Raw genomic sequence first — 22,075 nt, 5'->3', positions numbered from 1 at the left:
TGGCACTGAAGTGGAAACCCATCTGCTGCATTTTCAGGACCAGTGGCTGGCTTCAACTTGGAGGGTAGTGACAAGGGGGTATGTCATAGACCTTGTCAAATTCCCGCAACGCAGAGTCTTCACAACAGGTCTGCCCACCTGCAGACTCGGATGACTGGCTCTCAGGGAAGCTATCATGAAGCTTCTGGATTTGGTTGCGATTGTTCCGGTTCCACCTCAAGAAAGAGTTACGGGGTTTTACTCCAGGCATTCTTTTCTCAAACCTGGATGGATCATTTTAGCTGATCTTGAATCTCAGAACTCTCAACAAATGTGTTGCAGTCAGTGACATGAAAAAAGGTCTTTGCGTCCCAAAGCATTTAAAAATGCCTACTTCCACATCCCTATATGGGAGGGGCATCATTGTCTGTTGCTGTACGCAATGAATACTAAAGTTTACAGGTTTTAATTACCACCTCAAGGGACTTCACCAAAATTATGGCCATCATGGCAAGTATTCTGTGTTTTCAGGGTATAACAATCATACCTTATGTGGGCATCCTGTTTTTACAAGTGCTGTCAGAATCTGCTCTGCAACAGCACATACAGCTGACTCTCCAGATTCTGGAGAATCAAGGTTGGATTCTCAATCTTCCCAAGTACTCATTGATCTCAACATATGAAATGTTTCTGTACCTACCAGCTTCAACATAGTGTGTCAGAAGTCATTCCTCCTGGAGGACAAAGTCCTTTCCATTCTGAACAAGACCAAGACCTTGCTGACCAGATGGGGAGTGTCTCTTCTTATGTGCATGAAATTGCTGGGGACCAAGATATCTGTTTGAGGCTGCCCCATGCTCACAGTTTCAATCTAGGTCGCTTCAGCAGGAACATCTCAAGAAATGGTCCAAGTCCACCCTTCATCTGAACATCCAAATAATCACATTGTTCGCAGCCACTCATCAGTCCCACACATGGTTGTTGTTTGAGATCAAATCTTATAATAGGTCAGTCCTTCCAAAATTGTGAGTGGACCTTAGTCACCATGGACACCAGTCTGTCTGTAACAGAGAATCTAGTCTCACCATGAATCATTACATCAATGTATTGCAGCTCAGAGTGACTTACAGAGTGCTCGTAGAATTTTCTGGCCGGAAAGCCCCTGATTGTCCAATCAGACAATGCAACAGTGGTGAAAATCCAGTGCCATGCCCATGCAGGAAACCGCATGGATCATGTCCTAGGCGAAACACCATGTTCCAGTGCTTTTGGCCACATTCATCCCAGGGGTAGAGAACTGGGAGGCCCATTACCTCCGCCTACACTGGATGCATCTGTGAGATTGCTTCCTTAAAGCAGAAGTGTTTTCTCAACTGGTGCAGTGTTGGGGTCTGTCAGAGATGGTGCTTAGGACATCACGTCTGAACTTTAAATGTCCCTCAATTCTGTCAAGTCCAGAGACCCCCAGGCGAGGTAAATGGATTTCATGACGATGCCATGAAAGTTTTGTCTGGGGTTCTTGTGCCCGAAAATTCCCATGCTTACGCCGAAGAAATTGTTGAAGTAATTGAAAAGAGAACGGGTGGTCGCCATCGTGGTCGCTCTGGATTGGCCACACAAAACATGGTACTCTGACATCCTAGGGATGATTGTAGCTCCACCTTACCGGATACCACCTCTTCCAGATCTGTTGGCTCAGGGCCCTGGGAGAAACTCTTTAAGACTGTGAACTCTAAGGATCACGGTTTAAATTGCCGCAGAGTTTTGTCGCATAAGGTTGTGCAGACTGATTTAGGCAAGGAAACCGTCATCTTCTGCAAATTAATATGGTGTCTGGAAGGCTTATATTCAGTGGTGTGAAACTCACTGTTTTCAAACCTATCGTTTTTCGTCTTTCCCACTTGTTAACCTTCATAAAGTAGAGTTTTGACAGGGGTCTCTGTCTCTCCTTTGAAATGTATGTTTCGGCGCTGTCTATTTTCTTCCAGCACAAGTTGACATTATTGAGACACGTGTAGACCATCTCTCCCCTGGGGGGGCTGGTCTACATGTTCAACTTACCTTTGTCCATCCTGTAGAGCCTTTGGGTTTTTTTTATTTAGTGCCCAGGGCACTTACTCAGGAGGCCTTTGAGCCTTTGGAATCAGTTGATCTCCGTTTGTTACCTGAAAGGTGGTTTTTTTACTCACTATCGCTTCAGCTATTTGGGGCATTGTGCTTTCACCCACCTTTCCTTGTGTTTCATCTGACAGGTCAGTGCTTCGCACAAAGCCCTCTTTTGTACCAAAGGTGGTCTCAAATTTTCACTTGAACCAGTAGATCTTCTTTCCAACAATTTGTCCTAGGTCTCTAACTTCGAATGCATATTTACAACTTCTGGATGTGGTGTGGGCCTTCAAATGCTATGTGGACTGTACTGCTTTGGTACGTAAGACTACCAACGTCTTCAGTTCGTATGATGCACTCAAGCTTTTTTGGCCAGCAGCTAAGAAATCTTTCTCTTTGGATCATGTACAGTATTTGTTTGGTTTATATTGAGGCGTCTAGGCCGGTGCCGTTTAGCTTGAAGGCTCATTCAACCAGGGCAGTTGGTGTTTCTTGGGCAGCGTGAGCTCGTTGTGGTGCTTTAGCTGAAGAGTTGTCTTGGACCAATATGTGGATGTCTGTCCACATCTTTTCTAAATTTTACAAGTTGCTGGGCTTGGATGCTAATTTTGGGCACAAGGTTTCGCAGGCATCTGTCTCAGAGCAATCCCACCTTTAGGGGCAGCTTTGGAATGTCCCTATGATCAGTGTTCCCCAATGGTGGTAAAGAGATTAAAATGCAGTTAAAATCAGATGCACTCACCTCCCAGGTATAGGGGTTTACATCTAGCAGGTTTTGTTTCAAAATATTGCCTTTTTGTCATAGCAGCTGTCCATCAAGCCTATTTAAGGCACATTTGGGTGTGGCTCACATCCAGCCTCTGCTAGATGTAAACCCCTATACCTGGGAGGTGAGTGCATCTGATTTTAACTGTATTTTAATAGTGTTTAAAGCATATAGGTCAGTGTAGGACCTGCATAAAATGAGGTACCCTTGACGTTGGGATGCAGGCTTAAGTCTTTTGATCTAATACCTCATGTTTTCATTTTACTAGACACACACAGATATGCAGTTTAAAGGATAAGCGCTGACCAATTTCTTTTTGTTTTGTATACATATATGGGCATTTATATTGCCACGCAGCTGGTACCACATACATTATGGGATTTACCGAGCGCGGGCTTATTGCCAAGCAGCTGATACCATATATAATGTGGGATATACCGAGCGCGGGCTTATTTTTCTCTGGCTTCCTTTTCTCTGGCTGTTTGGTTGTTTGTTGTAGATGTTCTAGGTATCTGCATACGCCTAGTTAGGCCCCCTCTTTCGGACTTTGTTATAATTTTAAAAAACAAATACAAAATGGAGGATGGCTCCAGATGGGACAGGCACAGTAGGGGAGGAGCTATCCATTCAATAATTTAGGCATTAAAGTGCCCTAGCACCAAGTCCAACTATTATACACCATTGTCGCAGGGTCCCCTGATGGTCTCGGAGAAATGGAGTAAAATATTGTCTTCCAGCCATTTCTTACAGCTTGACGAGTTTCTGAACTGGTGGATCGTATCAGTGCCCCCTCCCCCCCCTCTCAGATAGGATGCATGAGAGAAGAGGAGTTTTGTACTTAATCCTTCTCTCCAAATCTGTCTGAGACACTGCGCTCCAGCCCTTTCCCCTCGGTATTCCATTCTATGTGTTTATTTACTTTTCTTGCATTACCTTATCTTTTTGGAATTTTGTAAGTTGTAAACGAAGTAGCAATGGAGTTGGGAATAGAGAAGGAGCTTTTAGTTTCAGAATATTGACCTTTAATAGCCCAGCTCTTGCACCCTCAGCACAACACCAAGGTAGCAGATGAATTCAGAGAAATTAATTTAATAGTAAGCACAAAAATCCTTCTTCTTTTTTTTTTCCTCATGACACTGGATAGGGACCGTTCTAGCGGTTTTCCTTGCTTTGTGAGTTTAGCCAGGTGATAGGATTGTTTTTGGTAAGGAGATGTTTATAAATGTATTGCTCTCATTCCATCCTATATTGTAGAGAAAGTGGCAGATTGTGATGACTTCTAATTTAGTTAATAACATACTGGACTCTACTGGTGGATTACCTTACACACTATGATTCCCTAACATAGACTTATTGCTATTATTTCCCTGTCTATTCTGCAGACTTTTGGGACACTGGGAAGATGCAGCACATGACCTTGCCATGGCATGTAAATTGGACTACGATGAAGATGCAAGTGCCATGCTGAAGGAGGTGCAACCACGTGTAAGTGAAGTACATAATGCCATTGTGTTGGATTTATTTTTTTTAAATTATTAATGGGTAGGGTATCATTCTATTATAAATATCTTTAGGCTCAAAAGATTGCAGAACACCAGCGAAAATACGAACGTAAACGGGTAGAAAAGGAAATCAACGAGAAAAAAGAACGACTAAGAAAAGCCAAAGAAGAACATGAAAGAGCACAGAGAGTGAGTGAGATGGTGTAATAAACAAACGACAACTGTTTTTAATGTAATCTACCCTCCCCAAGTTATATTTCCTCTTCAGACTTCCTGGTAGCTCTAAATGGGCTAACATTCTACTCAATTGAGTATAGACTGGAAAGAAGTACACCTGATGCTATATAATGTAACTTCTCTTCATCTTCCACCTTCTGTTTTGTGATCTTCCCCTTCTTGCCCATTATCATCATGGACATTGTTATATAGTGCCTGCAAATTCCATAGTTCTTTACAATTGGAGACAAACATAGTAATAGACAATACTGGGTGATCCAATCACACAGCAATTTTGGTCATGGGGTCAGAGTGTTGTCTTGTGGGAATTGTGCAGAGAATCGGGAATGGGGTACCCTAGTGAGATTAAGAGGGTGGTTGAGGAATATTATAAGCTTTCCTGAAGAGGTGGGTTTTGAGAAAACGCCTGAAGGTTTGTAGACCAGAAGAAAGTCTTATTGTTTAAGGGAGGAAATTCCATAGAGCGGGTGCAGGTTGAAACAAGTCCTATAAACGGGAGTGGAAGGATGTAATGAGAGTGGATGAGAGACGCATATCTTGTGCTGAACGGAGTTGTCGAGTTGGGAATTATTTTGAGACCAGTGAGGAGATGTATGTTACAGTTTTGTTGATGGCCTTGTAGGTTAGTAGAAGTATTTTTTATATTTGATTTGGTAAAAAAAATGCAACCAATGTAGAGACTGACAGTGACTTGGCAAAGGAAAAACTATTTACAAGCAAAATCAATCTAGCCACTACTTGTAAAATAGATCGTAGGGGCTTGAGTCTGTATTGGGGGAGACCAGTAAGGAGGGAATTCCAATATTCAATGCAGGAGTTTAGTGCATGAATTATAGTTTTTGCAGTGTTTTGTGTAAGATATGCGCATATTCTGGAAAAGTTTTTTAGATGTATGTAACATGATATAGATGTCAATAAAGGATAGTTCTCAGTCAAGGATCACACCTAGGCAGCGAGATTGCATGGTGGGATTTATGGTCATGTTTTCAAAAGAAATAGAAATGTCAGGTAGGTAACTTCTGTTGGTGGGTGGGAATATTATTAAGTTTGTTTATATTATATTATGTTTTTTAAAGTTTGAGTTGGCAAGAGGACATCCAAGATGAAATGGCAGAAAGACAGTCTAACGTGGGACAACACAGATTGCGAGAGTTCAGGAGAGGATAGGTAAATTTGTGTGTCATCCACGTAGCGATAATACTGAAACCCAAAGGAGCTTATTAGTTTTACTAGAGAAGTTGTATTGCTAGAGAACAGGACCTAGCACTGAGCCTTGTGGGGTACTCCAACTGATAGAGGAAGTGGAACAGAGGTGGATCCAGAGAAATTAACAGTGAAAGAGTGATTAGACAGGTGGGATGAGAACCAGGATAGAACAGTGTCTTGAAGACCTAGGGATTGTAGTGTTTTTATGAGAAGAGTGGTCAACAGTGTCAAATGCAGCAGAGAGATCCAGGAGAATTAGACGAGAGTAATGGATTTTAGTTTTGGCAGTGAATAAATCATTGACCATCTTAATCAACGCAGTCTCTGGAGTGTTTAGAGCATAAACCTGTCTGAAGAGGAGCCAATAGGTTGTTTGTAGAAAGGAAGTGTGTGAGGCGAGTGTAGGCAAGTCTCTCCTAGAAGCTTGAAGGGGCCTGGGAGCTGAGATATGGGACAGTAACTTGAGAGAGAGTTTGGGTCAGAATTTAGTTTTTTTTAGAATAAGAGTAATCACTACACGCTTGTATAATGACTGAAAGATACCAGTAGAGAGAGAGAGCGAGAGAGATTACAGATTTTAGTTAGAAGTGAAATGAGCACAGGAGACGGTGATCTATCGATTTATGAGGGTATAGGATCAAGAAGTAGAGTAAGAAGAGTGTAGAAACATACTCTTCATTTGTGGGATCAAATAAAGAGAGGGTGCTGAGAAGGAATTGAGACAATTGCTTTTCAAAGAAGATGATAACATTTCTAGTCTGATCTTGTCAATTTTGTCCTTTAAGTAGGAAGCAGGGTTTCGGGTGGGAGGATTGAGAAGCGATTCAAATGTGTTAAAAAGGCGTTTGAGGTTAGAAAACTGAGCATAATTAATAGATTGAAAGTATCCATAGCATTACGATAGGAGTGGTAGATAGAAGTAGATGTGAAGAAATCATTAGAGGTACGAGATTTACGCCAGTGACGTTCTGCTTTACGGGAAAGTATTTGAGGATTTTGTGTTACTTTAATGTGCCACGGCTGACATCGAAGTCGACATGTAGTATGAATTTTCACTGTAGTCACTTGATCGAGGGCTGTTGCTATGGTATGGTGAAAGTCAGGTACTGTCATATCAGGGGAGGAGAATGTAGAGATTGGGGAGGGAAGGTGTTGGAGAGAGGTGGAAAACTGTTGAAGATTAATGGAGTTAAGATTTCTGCGGGTATGAGGAGGCTTGTCAGCACAGAGGTTAGTGGGGGTGAGCATATAGCTGATAAGGTGATGATCCAAAAGGGGGGAAATGCGTGTTATGGAAATTAGAAACTGAGCATAGTCTAGAGAAAGCAAGATCAAGGCATTCGCGGCCCAGATGAGATTAGAGAGAATAGTTTCGAATTGGCATTGAAACGTGGATTTGCAAAGGGAATGTTGAAATCACTCAGGATGATGTTGGGGATGTCAGAAGATAAGAAGTGAGGGAGCCATGCAGAGAAATCCTCAAGATATTGTTGGTGCACTCCAGGGTGCGATAGATCTTAACAACACTGTAAGTGATGGGACATTTGTTAGAGCTATGAATGTGCACTGTGGGGAGAGAAGTAGTCCAAACCCACATCCTTGTCTGCCTCCAGGTCTGGGGGTGTGGGTGAAATAGAGACCACCATGTGAAAGGTCTGCAGATGAGGCAGTGTCTGATTGGGTAGGTTTTACTTATTGCCAGAATGTTGAAGTTTGAGAGGAAGAGGTATAGATGTTAGTTTGTTACAAACATAGCATGCATTCCAAAGGGCACATTTATAGAGCTTCGGAAGAGAGGGGAGACAGGTGATGTATTTGAGGTTTGCTGCATTGTGGTAGTGTTCAGAGATATGTGTATTGGAGGAGTGTGGGGAACCTGATTAGGTGATATATCACCATCTAATAGAACCAGAGAGAGAATGATGGGTAAGAGAATTGTGAAATGTGTGACCATTTATTTTCTGGTGACAGGAGGAGGCTGTTCCAGTTAGTGAATACAAATAGGACAAAAGTTCATGAGCGTTAACTAGTGGTGAGTGGAATAATGAAGAGGCAATATGGACAAATGTTTGTGTTACAGGTAGGGTGAAGGATGATACAGTCCTAATGATAATGCCATGAAAAGAGATTCATAAAAGCAATTTGTTAAACATTGCAATTTAAGAGTAAAAGGCAACACATTTGTTGGAATTTACAGAAATACCTAGTTGCAATGTCCAGTGTAATAAGAGAAGTAGTGCAGAGTTAGGCTGCAGGAGATGTTGTTTGTTCCTGGAAGTCTTCAGATGTTGTCCAATGTTTATCCAACTGTGTTTAACTGTGCATATCCAACCACTTTGTGAGAAAACTCACTTGGTGTAGAAAACACACGTCTTACTCCACACACATCTCCCCTAAGACTCTGCTGAGTAAACGGTGCATTTAGTGTTTGTTTATTTTATGTGTGTGACTTACCTTTTTTTTTTTTTTTAATCAAATTTTTTTATTTAGATTTTAATAATAACAATACAAGAAAAAGTATGACACATGACACAGTTCCATAAAAAGTTGCAATTGATATTATGATAAAAACATATTCACAACTCCCACTAACATTTAATAATAACATCCAAATATGGCACATGAATGATTGTAGAAAATGACAGGTATTCAGGTCTGGTCCGGCTCTCCAAACTCCTTTCCTATAGAGTAGGTAGCAATATTAGTTACAGCCCAAAGGATAAATATGTGTGGGGAGTCGGCTAGTGATGTCTGAAATACTTATAGGGATTTAGATGGAGCAATCCCCAGAACCGAGCTAGGATTAAGTAATATTCAGATAGGGTTGAAATCTGCAGCCAGTGAACGAACCGCATACCTTGACTTCGCCCATCTCAACCATACTTTGTAATATTTTGGCATGGTGCCTTGAGACTAATAAGTCAAGCGCTCGTCATCCACAGCTACACCGACAGGGGCAATCTAGTCTAGGTAGATATCTTGGCACGAAGAGAACTGATCACTAGATCAATGTTTAATGATATATATTCAGTGGGCATTTGGGATTTGTGATCCATTTTCCTAGGTACTTAAATTTTACTGTCCACTGCAACAGGAGGACCCAGCAGCGCTCTCTGGAACCTCCTCATCAATGGGTAAAATGCTGGACTTGGACCAGTTTATCTTCAGGGCAGAGAAGCCACCAAATTCATCTACCAGGTGCAACAGTGTGACTAGGGATGCCTTTCAGTTTTGCAGAAAAAGAACCATATCGTACAACCTTGTCTACCCCGTCTCCAGCCCTGAGTCCACAAATCCACAAATATCAGGATGTGCACATATCAAACATTTCAGGGGCTCTATAGCGATAGCAAACAGGGCTGGAGAGAGGGGGCACCCCTTCCCAGCGCGAAATGGGAAGAGGTGTGGCGATTCACACAGACACTCTGGCCACTGTGGTCGAATAGAATAACCTCACCCAGGATAAGAACTTGGGACCAATACCGAATATATACATGACTGCCCACAAGTACTACCATTCTACAGAATCAATTGCTTTAGTTGCTTCTAGGGATACAATCACTGCCCCATTCCCGTTACCACCAGGCATCTGTAGATGGGTATAAAGGCGCCAAAGGCTGCTGGCCGTTGACTTACCCGGCATAAGCCCCATCTGGTCTGGATGGATCAATTGAGCTCTAACCGTATTTAGTCTTCTAGCAAATATGTTGGCTAATATTTTTTTACGTCCATTGTCAGAAGGGAAATGGGCCTATAGGATTTGGGTAGCAGCGGGTCCTTGCTCGGCTTGGGGATGACCACTATTACAGCCTCAGACATGGATGAGTGGCAGAGTGGCTGTCTCATAGAATTCGTTATAAAGTTCCTATAACGTAGGGATAAAGAAGGTGTCAAATTTTTTGTATAGCTCCATGGGCAGTACATCCATACTCTGGGCCTTATTACATTAAGATGCTATAGCTGCCTCAATTTCCTCCACAGTAATGGGGGCCATCTTTGCTATGAACGTGCGAGCCAGGGCCCCTGGCTGAGGAGGTTGGGGCGGAAGGCGATGGACACTCCACTGCAAACTGTGACGTGAAGGCCTCTCTGACGAACTCGCGGACAAGCCAGGTCTCAAGGAATGTTTCAGGGGCAGATCCCTCTGCATGCTCTGGAAGACTCACAAAACAGATATTATTCCTGCGGAGTCTGCGCTCTATGTCGGACATTTTCTGTTTACACAAGTTGACTTGAGTGGCTAAGTCCGTAAATTCTACCCTCATAGGTGCTGTAACAATTGTAGCAAGAAAATAACGGTGCTCTGCGTCTCCAAATCGTTCCTCATTTTTGCAAATCTTGACGATTTAAGGGAGAGATCAGATTGCACCTCACCTATACGATCTGTGACCCGCATTTCAGAAGCGGGTCACAGAAGGGCTTGCTGGATGGAATTGGGGTCCTCTGTGGGTATAGAAGGGCCGACAGCTGTGGGAGTGACCGGCTTCGTTTAGCCAGATGCCTCTGTGGATTGAGCCGCTGAAGATGCTCGAGCGTATTTCTCCAGTTTTGAAGCTGTAGTTGCAGCATTAGTCTTGCCCATGTTTTGAAAGGAAGAAGATGGTGCTTTAGGGGGAGCAACCCTACAAACGTACACTGAGACCGGGACCAGTCAGGTTTGTTATATATGCAGATAATTACAGAAACTCACTGTTGTAAGGATTAGTCGTTGAAAGTTTTATGAGGAGTGTATTAGAAGATATGTCAGTGACACAGAGCAGGAATTATGAAACGCCACCAGATGGCAGTAGCACTCCTCAGCACTTATTATGTAAAAGAGCAATAGTTTGATCACCACTCCGTGCTGTATTTTTCTCCTCGCAGAAGGCTTAAGACAGTCCCTCTTTCATGCCCCCCACTTGCAGGCAGGTCCTGGCAGCCAATGGAAAAAAAAATGGGTGAGGGTTGCCCCACAGTCAAGAAGACACGGGGTATATGTTCTTCTCCCTGAGCTCCTAGGGAATTTTGATGGTGGCACCGCAAGCAGCCCGGTCCAATGCCCTTTGATCTCCGGGGGGGGGGAGGGATTCCTATGCTGAGCGGCCAGTTAGTGCAGCAGGAGAGGCATCGCGGGTCTAGGCCTGTATAGGAGCTCCTCTCCAATTTCACTCCCAGCAGCCGCGGGTCAGTTACAGCAGGAATCAAGTTCCGACCATTTCAGGGTGACAGGGAGTCCGGTTAGTAAGTAGATGCCAATTCGGTAGGTGCAGAGGAAAAGGATATGTTTTACAGATTTCCGCGGGATAGTAAATGCCGAGCATCCTATTCCATGCCCTGCCAAGCCACACCTGTGGGACTTAACTTTTTAACCTGGAACAGGATCTCGAGTACCCTGGGTAAGAGGTTGCTTTCTGGGACTGCCTTCATTGAGCGGCGGGCAGCTAGGGCATCTTCCGGGCCTGCACTGTAGACGTGTCCTGTCTGTTACACGCTGATGCCTCATCAAGGAGTGCCGTGTACAGCCTTCTGGGATACCCAGAAGTTTAAAAATCACCTAAATTGGACATATAAACTGAGGAGGACTGTGCAGAAGAGAAACGGTAATTACTAAGGCCTTCGGTGTTCAGGACATTCCAGTAACAACAACTCGACCAGATGCTTTCTCTGAAGGTAGTCAGCACAATCATTGGGTGTTTTTTGTGCATAAAGTGATCTTATCAAGAAGGAATGGGAACAACTTGAAAGGTATCAAATAAATCCTAAAAGATTTGAGAGTGGTTGTGGCCTGCTAGCCATGTTGGGTAGACACAAGGCCAGATTAACCATTGGGCTACAGCCCAGGGGCCTATGGCATCCAGGGGGCCCTTGAAAGTGCTCAGCAGCAGTATTGATCGGTCGGGGGCGGGGGCGCCCCCGGTGCGATCAGTGCTGAGCACTTTAACTGCGGTCCTTCCCCAGCGCGCTGTAGTCTCCTTACTGAGGAGATCTCGTGAGTCTCACTCTCACGAGATCTCCTCAGTAAGAGCGCACAGCGCGCCGGGGAAGGAGGTAAGAGCGAGGGGGGGTGCGGTGCAGCTCGGACCACGGGGGGGGGGGCCCTCATGGGGGAATGGAGGCCCCCTTAGCCCAGGGGCCTCCATTCCCTTAATCCGGCCCTGGGTAGACGTGTCCCTGTGTAGCTCCGTGAGTTTGGAGTTATTATATTACAATTTTCGGGACTTTCCCCTCTGACACAGCCTTCAGTCCTGTTATCTCCAGGATTGGTAGCGTTGGCGGCACCCGTCGATCCCACCAGGGCTGTGCAACAACACTCTGGGCTGCTCCAGAGCCCCGCGGCCTATTTAACTTGGCGGACTGGGACCTGGACTTGTTCCTGCTGCCTGACTCCTGCGCATGCCCACAGAGGTCCTTCCTACCAGCGCATAGGGAGAGGAGCACCCTTGGTGAGTGCTGCTTCCCCCCGCGCTCCCCCCTTCCCGGGCAAGCTGATCCCCCAAGAGCAAGACCCGTCCTGTGGCTTTTACTGTGCCCCACACTTGCCCTGATACTGTCCCACAGGCTTCCCGGCACTGCCCCTTGAAAACTTCATGCTGGCGGGGAGCAGACTGAAGGCGCCTGATCTTATCTGGCAAAAGCTCCATCAATCGGCGGCATCCTCCTTTGATCAGCGGCAGGGACTTTGGATCTTCTCTGCAGTGTGCTGCTCTGATCGCTCCCCCATGCACTGCACCTGCTTCACAATCTCTGTGCAATTCTATCGTACGGAGTCGGTCACAGGCTGTGCTTAATAAGACTCTGCTGCCATCCAGTGGCGTGAAAATTTGTACTGCAGCCTCTACTATAAAAGTTACAGACCTCTATCTACACACAGTGGTCCTGAGCTTGCAGGGGTTAATAGGAAACATAATATTAGAACCTCCCTATTTTCCTACACATTCCCCGGAGATCTTCTACAAAAAAGTTAACTTACTACTTAATATCACTGAGTAGTACATTGTTGCTGTTCGCTACCTACAGCCTAGTACACTCTGAGAGGGCCCAAGTATTCTGCTGAATTTGGACCTATTGCACCGCCTATCTATCATCTTCTCCACAAAAGGGTGCTTATTTCCAGGACGGTGCTCTTCTCCCGTCTCTGATTATTTATTTAGTTCTAGCACACAAGGCGCAGCATTCTCCGGACACCTTTCCTCATACTTTCAGACCGAGAGGCCTGGACTTCTACCCGGCTGAATAATGTTCTGCTCTAATACAAGCCGCGATGTGGACTAAGTTACGACGTCCCGCATGGCTCTTGGGCCACGGTTCTCACTTGAAATGTCGTGAGGCTGTCTTTTTTTTTTTTCTAACCTAAACACAGAAACCTCCACAACAGCCCATCCTGTTTGATCTATTTGTGGCCTCTTCCTGGAGTATACCATGCCTAAAGGAGGCAAGAAGGCGGGTGGATCGGATCTTCCTCAGAGCCTTAAGAAATTTGCATTTACGGAGGCAGCACAGAACCTTGAGGTACACCACTTAAAACTTTTGACCAATTAGAAAATGTTCCATTTATCACAAATCTCTGTTTTCCAACCAGTTTTCACTGTGGCACTGTATTAAATTCCTTTGCAAAATCTAAGTAGACCAAATCTATTGTACAGTACTACCTTGGTTCCCACTAACTTCCTCGTAGAAACGAATTAGATTAATTTTGACATGACCTATCCCTCAAAAATCCATGCTGATTTCCACTAATAATCTTATTGCGCACAAAGTAATGCTGAATACCATCCTTTAACATGCCTTCCAATAGTTTCCCCACTATTGATGTCGGGCTTACAGGTCTATAATTCCCTCGTTGTGATCTCATTCCCTTTTTGAACAATGGCACAACTTCTCCTATTCGCCAATCCGTTGGTACCAAGCCAGATGAAATTAGGAATAGTGGTCTAGCTATTTCTGAGTTTAGCTCCATAAGAACCCTTGGCTCTATGCCATCTGGACCTGGAACTTTAAATTTTATTTAGTCGCCTTTGGACTGCTTCCTCTGTTAGCCAAGTATTAAATAATGAAAGTTGCATTTCCATTTTTATGTTTCCTTCCTACCAATTGTTCCTCTCTAAATACTGAAGAAAGGAAGGTGTTTAATACCTCTGTTTTGGTGTTATCATTAGTCAATCTACCCATCGCACTTCTTAGTGGTTCTATATTTTATTTATTTTTTTAATTCCTTTTGCCATTTATATGCTTTAGCTTAAAAAACTTTGTCTTACTTTCTTTTGCAACTTGTTTTTCATTTTCTAATTTAGCCAATCTGATTTCCTTTTTTGCATGTTTTATTTTACATTCCTTGATACGGAAGGATTTCTCAGTCCCCTCAGACTTAAATAATGCACGCTTCTTGCTTTTCATTTCTTATTTAGCCACATTGGTTTATACTTATTTATTTTAAATTTGTTTCCCATAGGAATGAACTTGTATGTGTATTTTTCCAACAACATTTTAAAGAAACACCACTTTTTTCTGTATTTTTTTCCTTCAAAAACTGCTTCCCAGTATATGCAGTTCATACTCCTTTTAGCATATTAAAATTTGTCTTTCTAAAGTTTAAGTTCCTAGTTGATCTATTATACTGTTGCTGCTGGAAACTAATTTCAAATGAGACCATATTGTGATCACTGTTTCCCAAGTGCTCCCTTACTTGAATATTTGATATTATGTCCACATTTGTTATTACTAGGTCCAAGTCTATTCCAGTTTCTAGTTTGTTCCTCTACATTTTGGGACATGTAATGATCTTTTAGCATGCTCAGAAACGTGTTGCCCCTAACTACCACAAGTCTCAGTACTCCAATCAATGTCTGGATAATTAAAATCCCCCATAATTTGAACTTGACCTAGTTGTGTAGCCTTTTTCAATTTGCTGTAGAATTTGGGCATTCTCAACCATACTAGAGTGTTCTCCCAAGAAAATTTTGCCAGTAGGTGGCATTATGAAGCAGCTGGGTGGGGGCAGTTGGAATACTTTGCAATAATAATGAAAATGGAGGTTATTGCCCACAACTGCCTGGACTGGTGAGACTGGTGCTCAGTGGTCTACTGCTGGCTATAGTGCCTGTTCTAATAGGAGAAACAATAGTGGCAAGCAAAAACAGCTGGATGGAGCACCCGGGAAATAGGTCCTGAGGAGAACACTAATATATCTGGTGGTTTATATCATGGTCCTACCACCAACTTCTCTAAACTTTTTCCTCCACTGGATATTTCCATCCACAATGCCTCTATATTATCACCAATACTCTCATAAATAACTTCATGTATACTTTATTTTAAGTCTGGCTTAATATAAAGACATACCCTCCCACCCCTTAATTTACTCTAACTCTCCTGAAGAGAACATAGCCCTCCAAGTTGACTTGACAGTCATGTCTATCATCCCACCATGTCTCAGTAATACCTATAATATCATATTTCTCATTTATTGCTACTAGTTCTCCCACAGTTTACAGGTCAGGCTTCTTGCATTTGCAAGCATGCGCTTTAGGTTCATGAATTCCCTTTTGGTATTCCTTTTTTTTTTTTTTTTTTTAAAAAGTCTTATTTATAAGAGCAGATAATGACGACATAGGTCATTGAGTACATTTTAAATATTAGTGACATAAGTTACAAAGGAATAAATGCATCTTGCCCAATGTGGTATGAACCATATAATGGCTAGGAGCTAAAGGCCTAGCGAACCTAGATAGTGGGGAGGATCATACCACCACAATAGAGACTGTAAGTTTGGGAATATATGAAGATTGGAAAAGACTGTTTTGTTTTTTTAATGTTTTTTAAGGGGAGATTGTGAAAGGATGGACTGCCTATGCCTCCCTGTCTGATGTTGCTGGGAACCATCTGGGCTTACTTTACCACCGTCCCCTTTCGTTATTCCGAATACGCCACTCCTGCCGCAGTAAGAGGAGCCTGCTTCCATCACTGGACTCCTTTATGATGCCCAGAACCATGTTCCTTCTGGGTAACTGTCGCTGCTAGTGTACTCCCGTGCTGATACACTTGGGGTGGTACCCCTGACCACTTACTATGGATCAGGGTGCTGTGGATGGATCCCCCTGGCCTACCACACTGGCCAGAGCTGCTAGGTAGCGGCAGAGTGGTGGTACTGGAGAGCTGGGTCCAAACCTCCGAAACAGCAGGAGGACGGATTAGATTTAGGGTCTAATCTGCAGATCACAGGATTACAGCAATATTGAAGAAGTTGTCAAGCAGGGTCTTGAAGCAAAGAGTGATGTTTATTTCGCTCAGGTGCCCTGATAAGGACAGTTCCACTGATTAAAGGTATCAGTGGTCAGGTCAGATGGAACATCAGAATGATACATATCCGTTTACAAGGGTTCCCTTTTTATACTATTTTAGACACAGCCTTACAGGCGGTTTTTAGAATCGGGGTGTAACCGGTTTACCAAAACATAGATTTACATGCATTGCAAAGCTAACAATGTTTACACTTATCTGTGATAGCTTAAAACTTTGCAGTGATATCCTGTATCTTAATATGGACACAGCGGACATCTGGCAGCAAGTCTAATTACATCTTCCTATGCCTTCAGGTGCTAGACCCTCACGCATCAAAAGGTCTAAATGGCATGGGTCCTTCAAACAGTTGCAGAGTACACATTTCCTCCAAAGAAAATAATTCCCCAAGAAATGTTGTAAACCCCAAACAAGGCATTTCCTTACATCAAGATATACAAAAGGCTTTCTAAACAAAGGCGTATTGTATAAGATATATACATCAGAAATAAGGCACTTCCTCCAGCAAGGTTAAAACAGAAAAAACTAATTTTCTCCCCTGGTCTCAGAGGATTTCCTGTATCAAAATATACACAATATCAAAAATAAGTGCATTGGCAATTCTATAAATAAGCACCTTGCGCTATTTCCTTGAAATAAATTTATACCATAAGTTATTTATAAGTGATCTAGTCATAGAGATGAAAGGAAAGGTGGGGTGGTCTTCAGTGTGGATGTGCGTCCCTGCACAGAGACCCTTCGAGAAAGTAAGGGAAGTGGTGAGTCCCAAAGGTGGATAGAAGAGAGGCCCGAGAAAATAAGAAGCAAAAGGTACATACGATTCGGGGAAGAACATAGAGGGCTTAGAAAAGGCCAGGCATATTGCTATTCTAGGAATACCAAGGGCCCGACACTTAATGAAAAGCAGGGACGTTATCGTGTAGGAGACTTGTCACATATTTCATGGAGGCAGTGTGCCTTTTTGCTTTGATATCACTGTTTTTCTTACTGGCTTTAACAAGGGCCTCTCCCTTTCGGCTATGGTTCCCTTTCCCCCCCTCTCCATCCCCTTAACTTTTGTTAAATTTCCCCTTACTACTCTGTGTTTATCCCGTAAATACTTGCTTGCACCTCCCACCCCCTAGAAGCCTAGTTTAAAATCATTCTCTCCCCTAGCACAGCAGCCCCCTTCTCATTCAGGTGCAATCTGTCTCGACAATAAAGAATGGCAACTGACAGAGAAATCGGCCCAGTGCTCTAAGAATCAAAAACCCTCCTTCCTACACCAATCCTTTAGCTACACATTAACCTCCCTAATCTCTCGCTGCCTCCCTGGACTAGCGTGTGGCACAGGTAGTGTTTCTGAAAATACTACCTTGGATGTCTTTGCCATTCGTTTTCTCCCCAGGTCCCTGAAGTCATTTTTTAGGACACCCCATCTTCCTCTAACTCGGTCATGGGTGCCAACATGCACCAAAACCGCCGGGTCACTAGCTGCCGAGCCAGAGCACCCGGGAGACAACACACTGTTCAGCATGCACGGCCCCGATAATAGATTGCCCTATCTACCTTCCTAATAATTGAGTCCCCTACCACCACAATCTTCCTAGGTCCCTCAGTAACTTTGGTCCCCTCTATGCTGGAGACACCGTTGCCCTGGTTGCTAGTGAAAGCATTCTCGCTCAATTCTACAAATTATGAACTGCCTTCCACAGTATCTTCAATCTGGCAAATCTGCTGGGATTGCTCAGCTCAGAACTGCCCTGCATCCTCCTCCCTCTGCTACCACTTGTAACTGTTACCCAGCTGCCTACCTGTGCATCTTCCTCTGTCTCTGCTCCTCCCGGCCCTGCTAACGCATCAACGGTGAGCTGTAAACTCTGCTCCAGATTGGCAGTAACCCCCAATGTTGCAGTGGTCTGTGTTGGATCAGTTACCTGGCCTTCCAAAGAGACTATTTGCTCATATTTCTCAGAGGTATATACCTTAGAACAATTGCTCCAAGTGTGCATACATATGATAAGATATGCGTTGAGTGAGATCTTCAGTCCTGCTACAACTCATCTTATTATAACTAACTTAACCCCTTTATAATATACAGTGGATCTGAAACTACTAAACTTTGCTAGCTGCTTACAAGATTTAAGCCCTTCCTAGAGTCAACTCCTTACTAGATATAACTCCACACAAAATGCACTTCAAATCACAATGCAGTTGAAATCACTTATTACCGCCTGTTCCTTACTACCTCCTGTAATTATAATTATGTAATTTTTCTTTAAGTTTTAAAAACCATCCACAAACAATAGGAGTCATACCATGGGAAGATGGCACATGAGAATGTTACATTTAGAGTTGCTGAGAAGATAAGTTCACAAGCAGGAATCTATATTACCTAATCAAATTAACAAAAGATGTCAGAATCACATTTTGTGGAAGGCGCCTATAACAATTTAGGGATCTCAGTGGCTGGTATTAACAAAAGACTCCATCACATGCTGGGGGCTCATGTGAACTAACAGATGGTACAATGTATCTGGGGCAAAGAGGAAAAGAAACTTCATATATTTCAGAAATGAGGGTGGTCTAGAAGGCATTTCTATATTTTCAGTCTTTCCTGCAATAGAGATGTCTGTGTTTGCAGACAGTCAACCAGTGGTGGCCTAAACAAAGCGGCCCCAGGAGTACATTGAATTGGGCAAAAAACATCCTTCATGCTCTATCAGCTCTTCATGTAGCAGACAAGGACAACATACTTGCAAATTATCTCTGCCAACATCAAGTACATCCAGGAGAATGAACTCTAAAAGGAATAAGTTGGCTACTGGATCAGCGTTTTGGCCTACCTCAAATAAACCTAACGTCAACAGCACAGAATTCTAAATTGAGTTGCTTTTTCACTCGCCACAACGATACAAACGCAGAAGGAGTAGATGCTTTGCCACAAATGTGGAAAGTTCATTTAGGGATATATATTGTCTCCATTTCCTATCATTTCAAGTGTCCTTAGAAAAATAAGAAAATGAACAAGAAGTGATATAGATTCTCCCATTCTGGCTCTCCCGATCTTAATCTGGTACTAGACACCTTATTGACAAACCCATACAAACCTCTCCAAGAGATTCATCTTAAATGGCTGACCTTAAAAGTATTATTTTTAGTGTCAATTACTTCTGCAAGGCATATTGGAGAAATGTATGCACTATGGTGAAAGGTGCCATTTCTGAATATCTTTTTTTTTTTTCCTGATAGTGATACTTAAGCAACAAATTAGGATTTGTTCTCCGTAATATCTGACATTCATGTAAACCAAAGAGTTTTCATTGCCAGCATTTTGCTTAAAAGCAGAGACTGAAGTAGAGGAGCATCTTCATACATTAGATGTTCTCCATTTATCTGCAGAGAACAAGGTATTTAAGAAACTGATCAGCTCTTTGTATTACCTTCAGAAGTATGATAAGGACAAGCTCCATCAAAGGATACCCTTGCAAGATAGGTAGGTGAGGTTATCTCAAAGGCTTATGAGGGAAAATGTCTGCAGGTGCCCAATTTCATAAAGTCACACTCTATAAGAGCAGTGCAACTTGAGTGGCCTGCAGAGCACAAGAATCACCTACAGAAATTTGTAAAGCGACAGGATGGTCCACAGTACATACCTTTTTAGAAGACCTTATATGCTGGACACGACACCAGTTTGGAAGGGTTTTTTTTTTCATACCGGAGCTTAATAAATATTTTCTTTTTTTGCTCCCCCTGCTTGGGTACACCCAATGGGGTGTACCCAAGCAGGGGGAGCAAAAAAAGATAACCAATAAGTTATGGCAAAAAAACATAACCAATGGGTTATGGCTGCCAGGGAGTCCAAAGAGGAAATAGGCAAATTATATTTACCTGTTAATTTATTTTCCTCAAAGGACTCCATGACTGCCCTAATTTTCCCACCTTGTTGTTTATTGTGTTTTAGAAGCAGCTTCGGAGATTACTCAAAGACACTGAGAAAGAGAAGTTATATTATATAGCCTCAGGTGTACTTCTTTCATATCTATACTTTGAGTAGGAGGTTAAACTAAATTAACAGGTAAATATAATCTATTTCACCTTCAACCTAGTGGAAGGCAGACACTGCTAATAAAATTAATCTCTATAAACCGGGACCTTGCCACAACACCCCCCCCCCCCCCCCCTTTTAAAAATATATACTTTAAAGGTGATTAGTTGGTTGCTTTCTGCATAATTTGTATTTAACTATTGGTTACAAGGGTTCTAATGGCATTATATTTATCAATTTTGTCATTTAATTTTTGATATTAGGGTTCCCATTTCTTTACTGATGTAGCCTTTAAGAATTGGTATTATTCTGGTTTAATATCATTCGTTGTAGTTTGCACACATGGATGTTGCTTTGTTTGTTTTTTTAAATGTAGTGGATATATTGTATGTAGCCTGTGCTTTTTGGTTTTGTTTTGCTTTTTTGCAGATGATTAACTGCATTTTAATTAAATACTTGTCTTTGCAACAGTTATCTTACCCTGGGTTGCATTTGTTTTATTATATTATACACATTGGACAATAATATACTAATATCTTAGCTTTACAGTTGGTGGCGAAAATAATTTAAAAATGTGTTTAACATAAAATAAATTTCCCACACTAGTTCCTCGGTCACATAAAAAAAAAAAATTAAAAACCTAAAGCTTCCGACCCCAACACTATTGACTTATTTCAAGTGTTTAAAAAAATAACATTTTAGTATCATAAAAGATAATGTTTAGTCATTGTTTAGATTTAAAATCTACTAAAAGTCAGAGGACGTCTGTGCATATCTGATCACCTAGTTCCTCTGTGTCTTTATATGATCTAGGATATATAAATTGACTAAAGAGGTATGTGAAGTGGAAGTATGAGCACTTTTGTTGCTTAATAGCTCCGTATTTATATTAGTTTGCCTTTTTTCCGTACAGGTGAGCAAATTGACAATTTATTTTTATTTTATTTTTTAATTTACAACTGTACATTCCTTACAGCTTGCACTGTATTCCTTTTTGAAAATAATGACTGTGTTCAATTAAAATGTAAAAAATATATTTTTATATTCAAATAGGAGGAAGAGGCCAGACGTCAAGCAGGAGCACAGTTTGGAGGTTTCCCAGGTATGTCTGTCTTCATTTGAGTAGGTTAATTGAAAAATGTAGTTTCTTTTTCAGCAGTTATGTTTTAGCTCTACAAGGAAGGGCACTGGAAAGCAAAACAGGAGATCATTTGTTTTAACCCAATGACTTGCAGTCTAGCACCCAATGGAGGGTGCTAGACTGTAAGCACTTGCTTAGCACCTCTTAGGCAGCCTCAACTGCCACCTGTGGGACCACAAAGGCACCATTGTGTGTGACACTCTCTGCTGAACCTAACAGTGTTTAGGTGGGTATGACATGCCCACTCTGTCCAACTTCTCAGGACTCCCTCATTGCCACCTTTGACCCCTGATCACAGGTCAAGTGCATTTGGGATGCCCTACTATAAAAATAGGACGTTTATGTGATGAAACAGATTTATGGGTTCACCTATGCTAATTAGACTGGAAAAAGTTATACTGTATAGAGGATTGTTGCTATAGAGTGCTAAAGTCCCATTGCTTTGAATTTCCTTCATTTAAGTGTCCAGGGTGATGTGGCAAAATACTTGTCTCAAAATACATAATACAAATGATTATATAAAGGAAAATGGCTTATTAAAGAAAAAGAAATTATGGTATGTGATTAGTAATATAAGAATATATTAATGATGCAAAGAAAAAAGTCAAGGTGAATAAAAAAAATATATAATATATAAAATATGTATTGAGTCGAATAATAATTATTTAAGTTAGATGGCTAACCAAAATGTTTAATCTTTGTATTCATGAATAATAGTATAAAAAAAACTGAAGTAATACTTTGTCTGAGAAATGAATCTGATCGAATTCTGATAGCGAAATATGTTATACTGAAGGTTATACCAAAATGTATGTTAGTTAAATATAGTGCATGAA

General features: G+C 42.2%; 1 protein-coding gene across 1 annotated transcript in view; it reads left to right on the top strand.

The window, feature by feature from the left end:
* ST13 (ST13 Hsp70 interacting protein) overlaps nt 1–22,075 on the top strand; it is a 97,869-nt gene that overhangs the window by 59,091 nt on the left and 16,703 nt on the right. Inside the window, exons 8-10 of the mRNA XM_075182782.1 lie at nt 4,234–4,336; nt 4,426–4,542; nt 21,152–21,200. Of these exons, the coding sequence (XP_075038883.1) occupies nt 4,234–4,336; nt 4,426–4,542; nt 21,152–21,200 (269 nt within the window). The remainder of the gene's footprint in view (nt 1–4,233; nt 4,337–4,425; nt 4,543–21,151; nt 21,201–22,075) is intronic.

The sequence above is a fragment of the Mixophyes fleayi genome, chromosome 8 (genome assembly GCF_038048845.1).
Source record: "Mixophyes fleayi isolate aMixFle1 chromosome 8, aMixFle1.hap1, whole genome shotgun sequence".
NCBI lineage: Eukaryota > Metazoa > Chordata > Amphibia > Anura > Limnodynastidae > Mixophyes > Mixophyes fleayi.
Note: the sequence above shows the minus strand (reverse complement) of the source record. Positions and strands in the feature narration are given on the sequence as shown.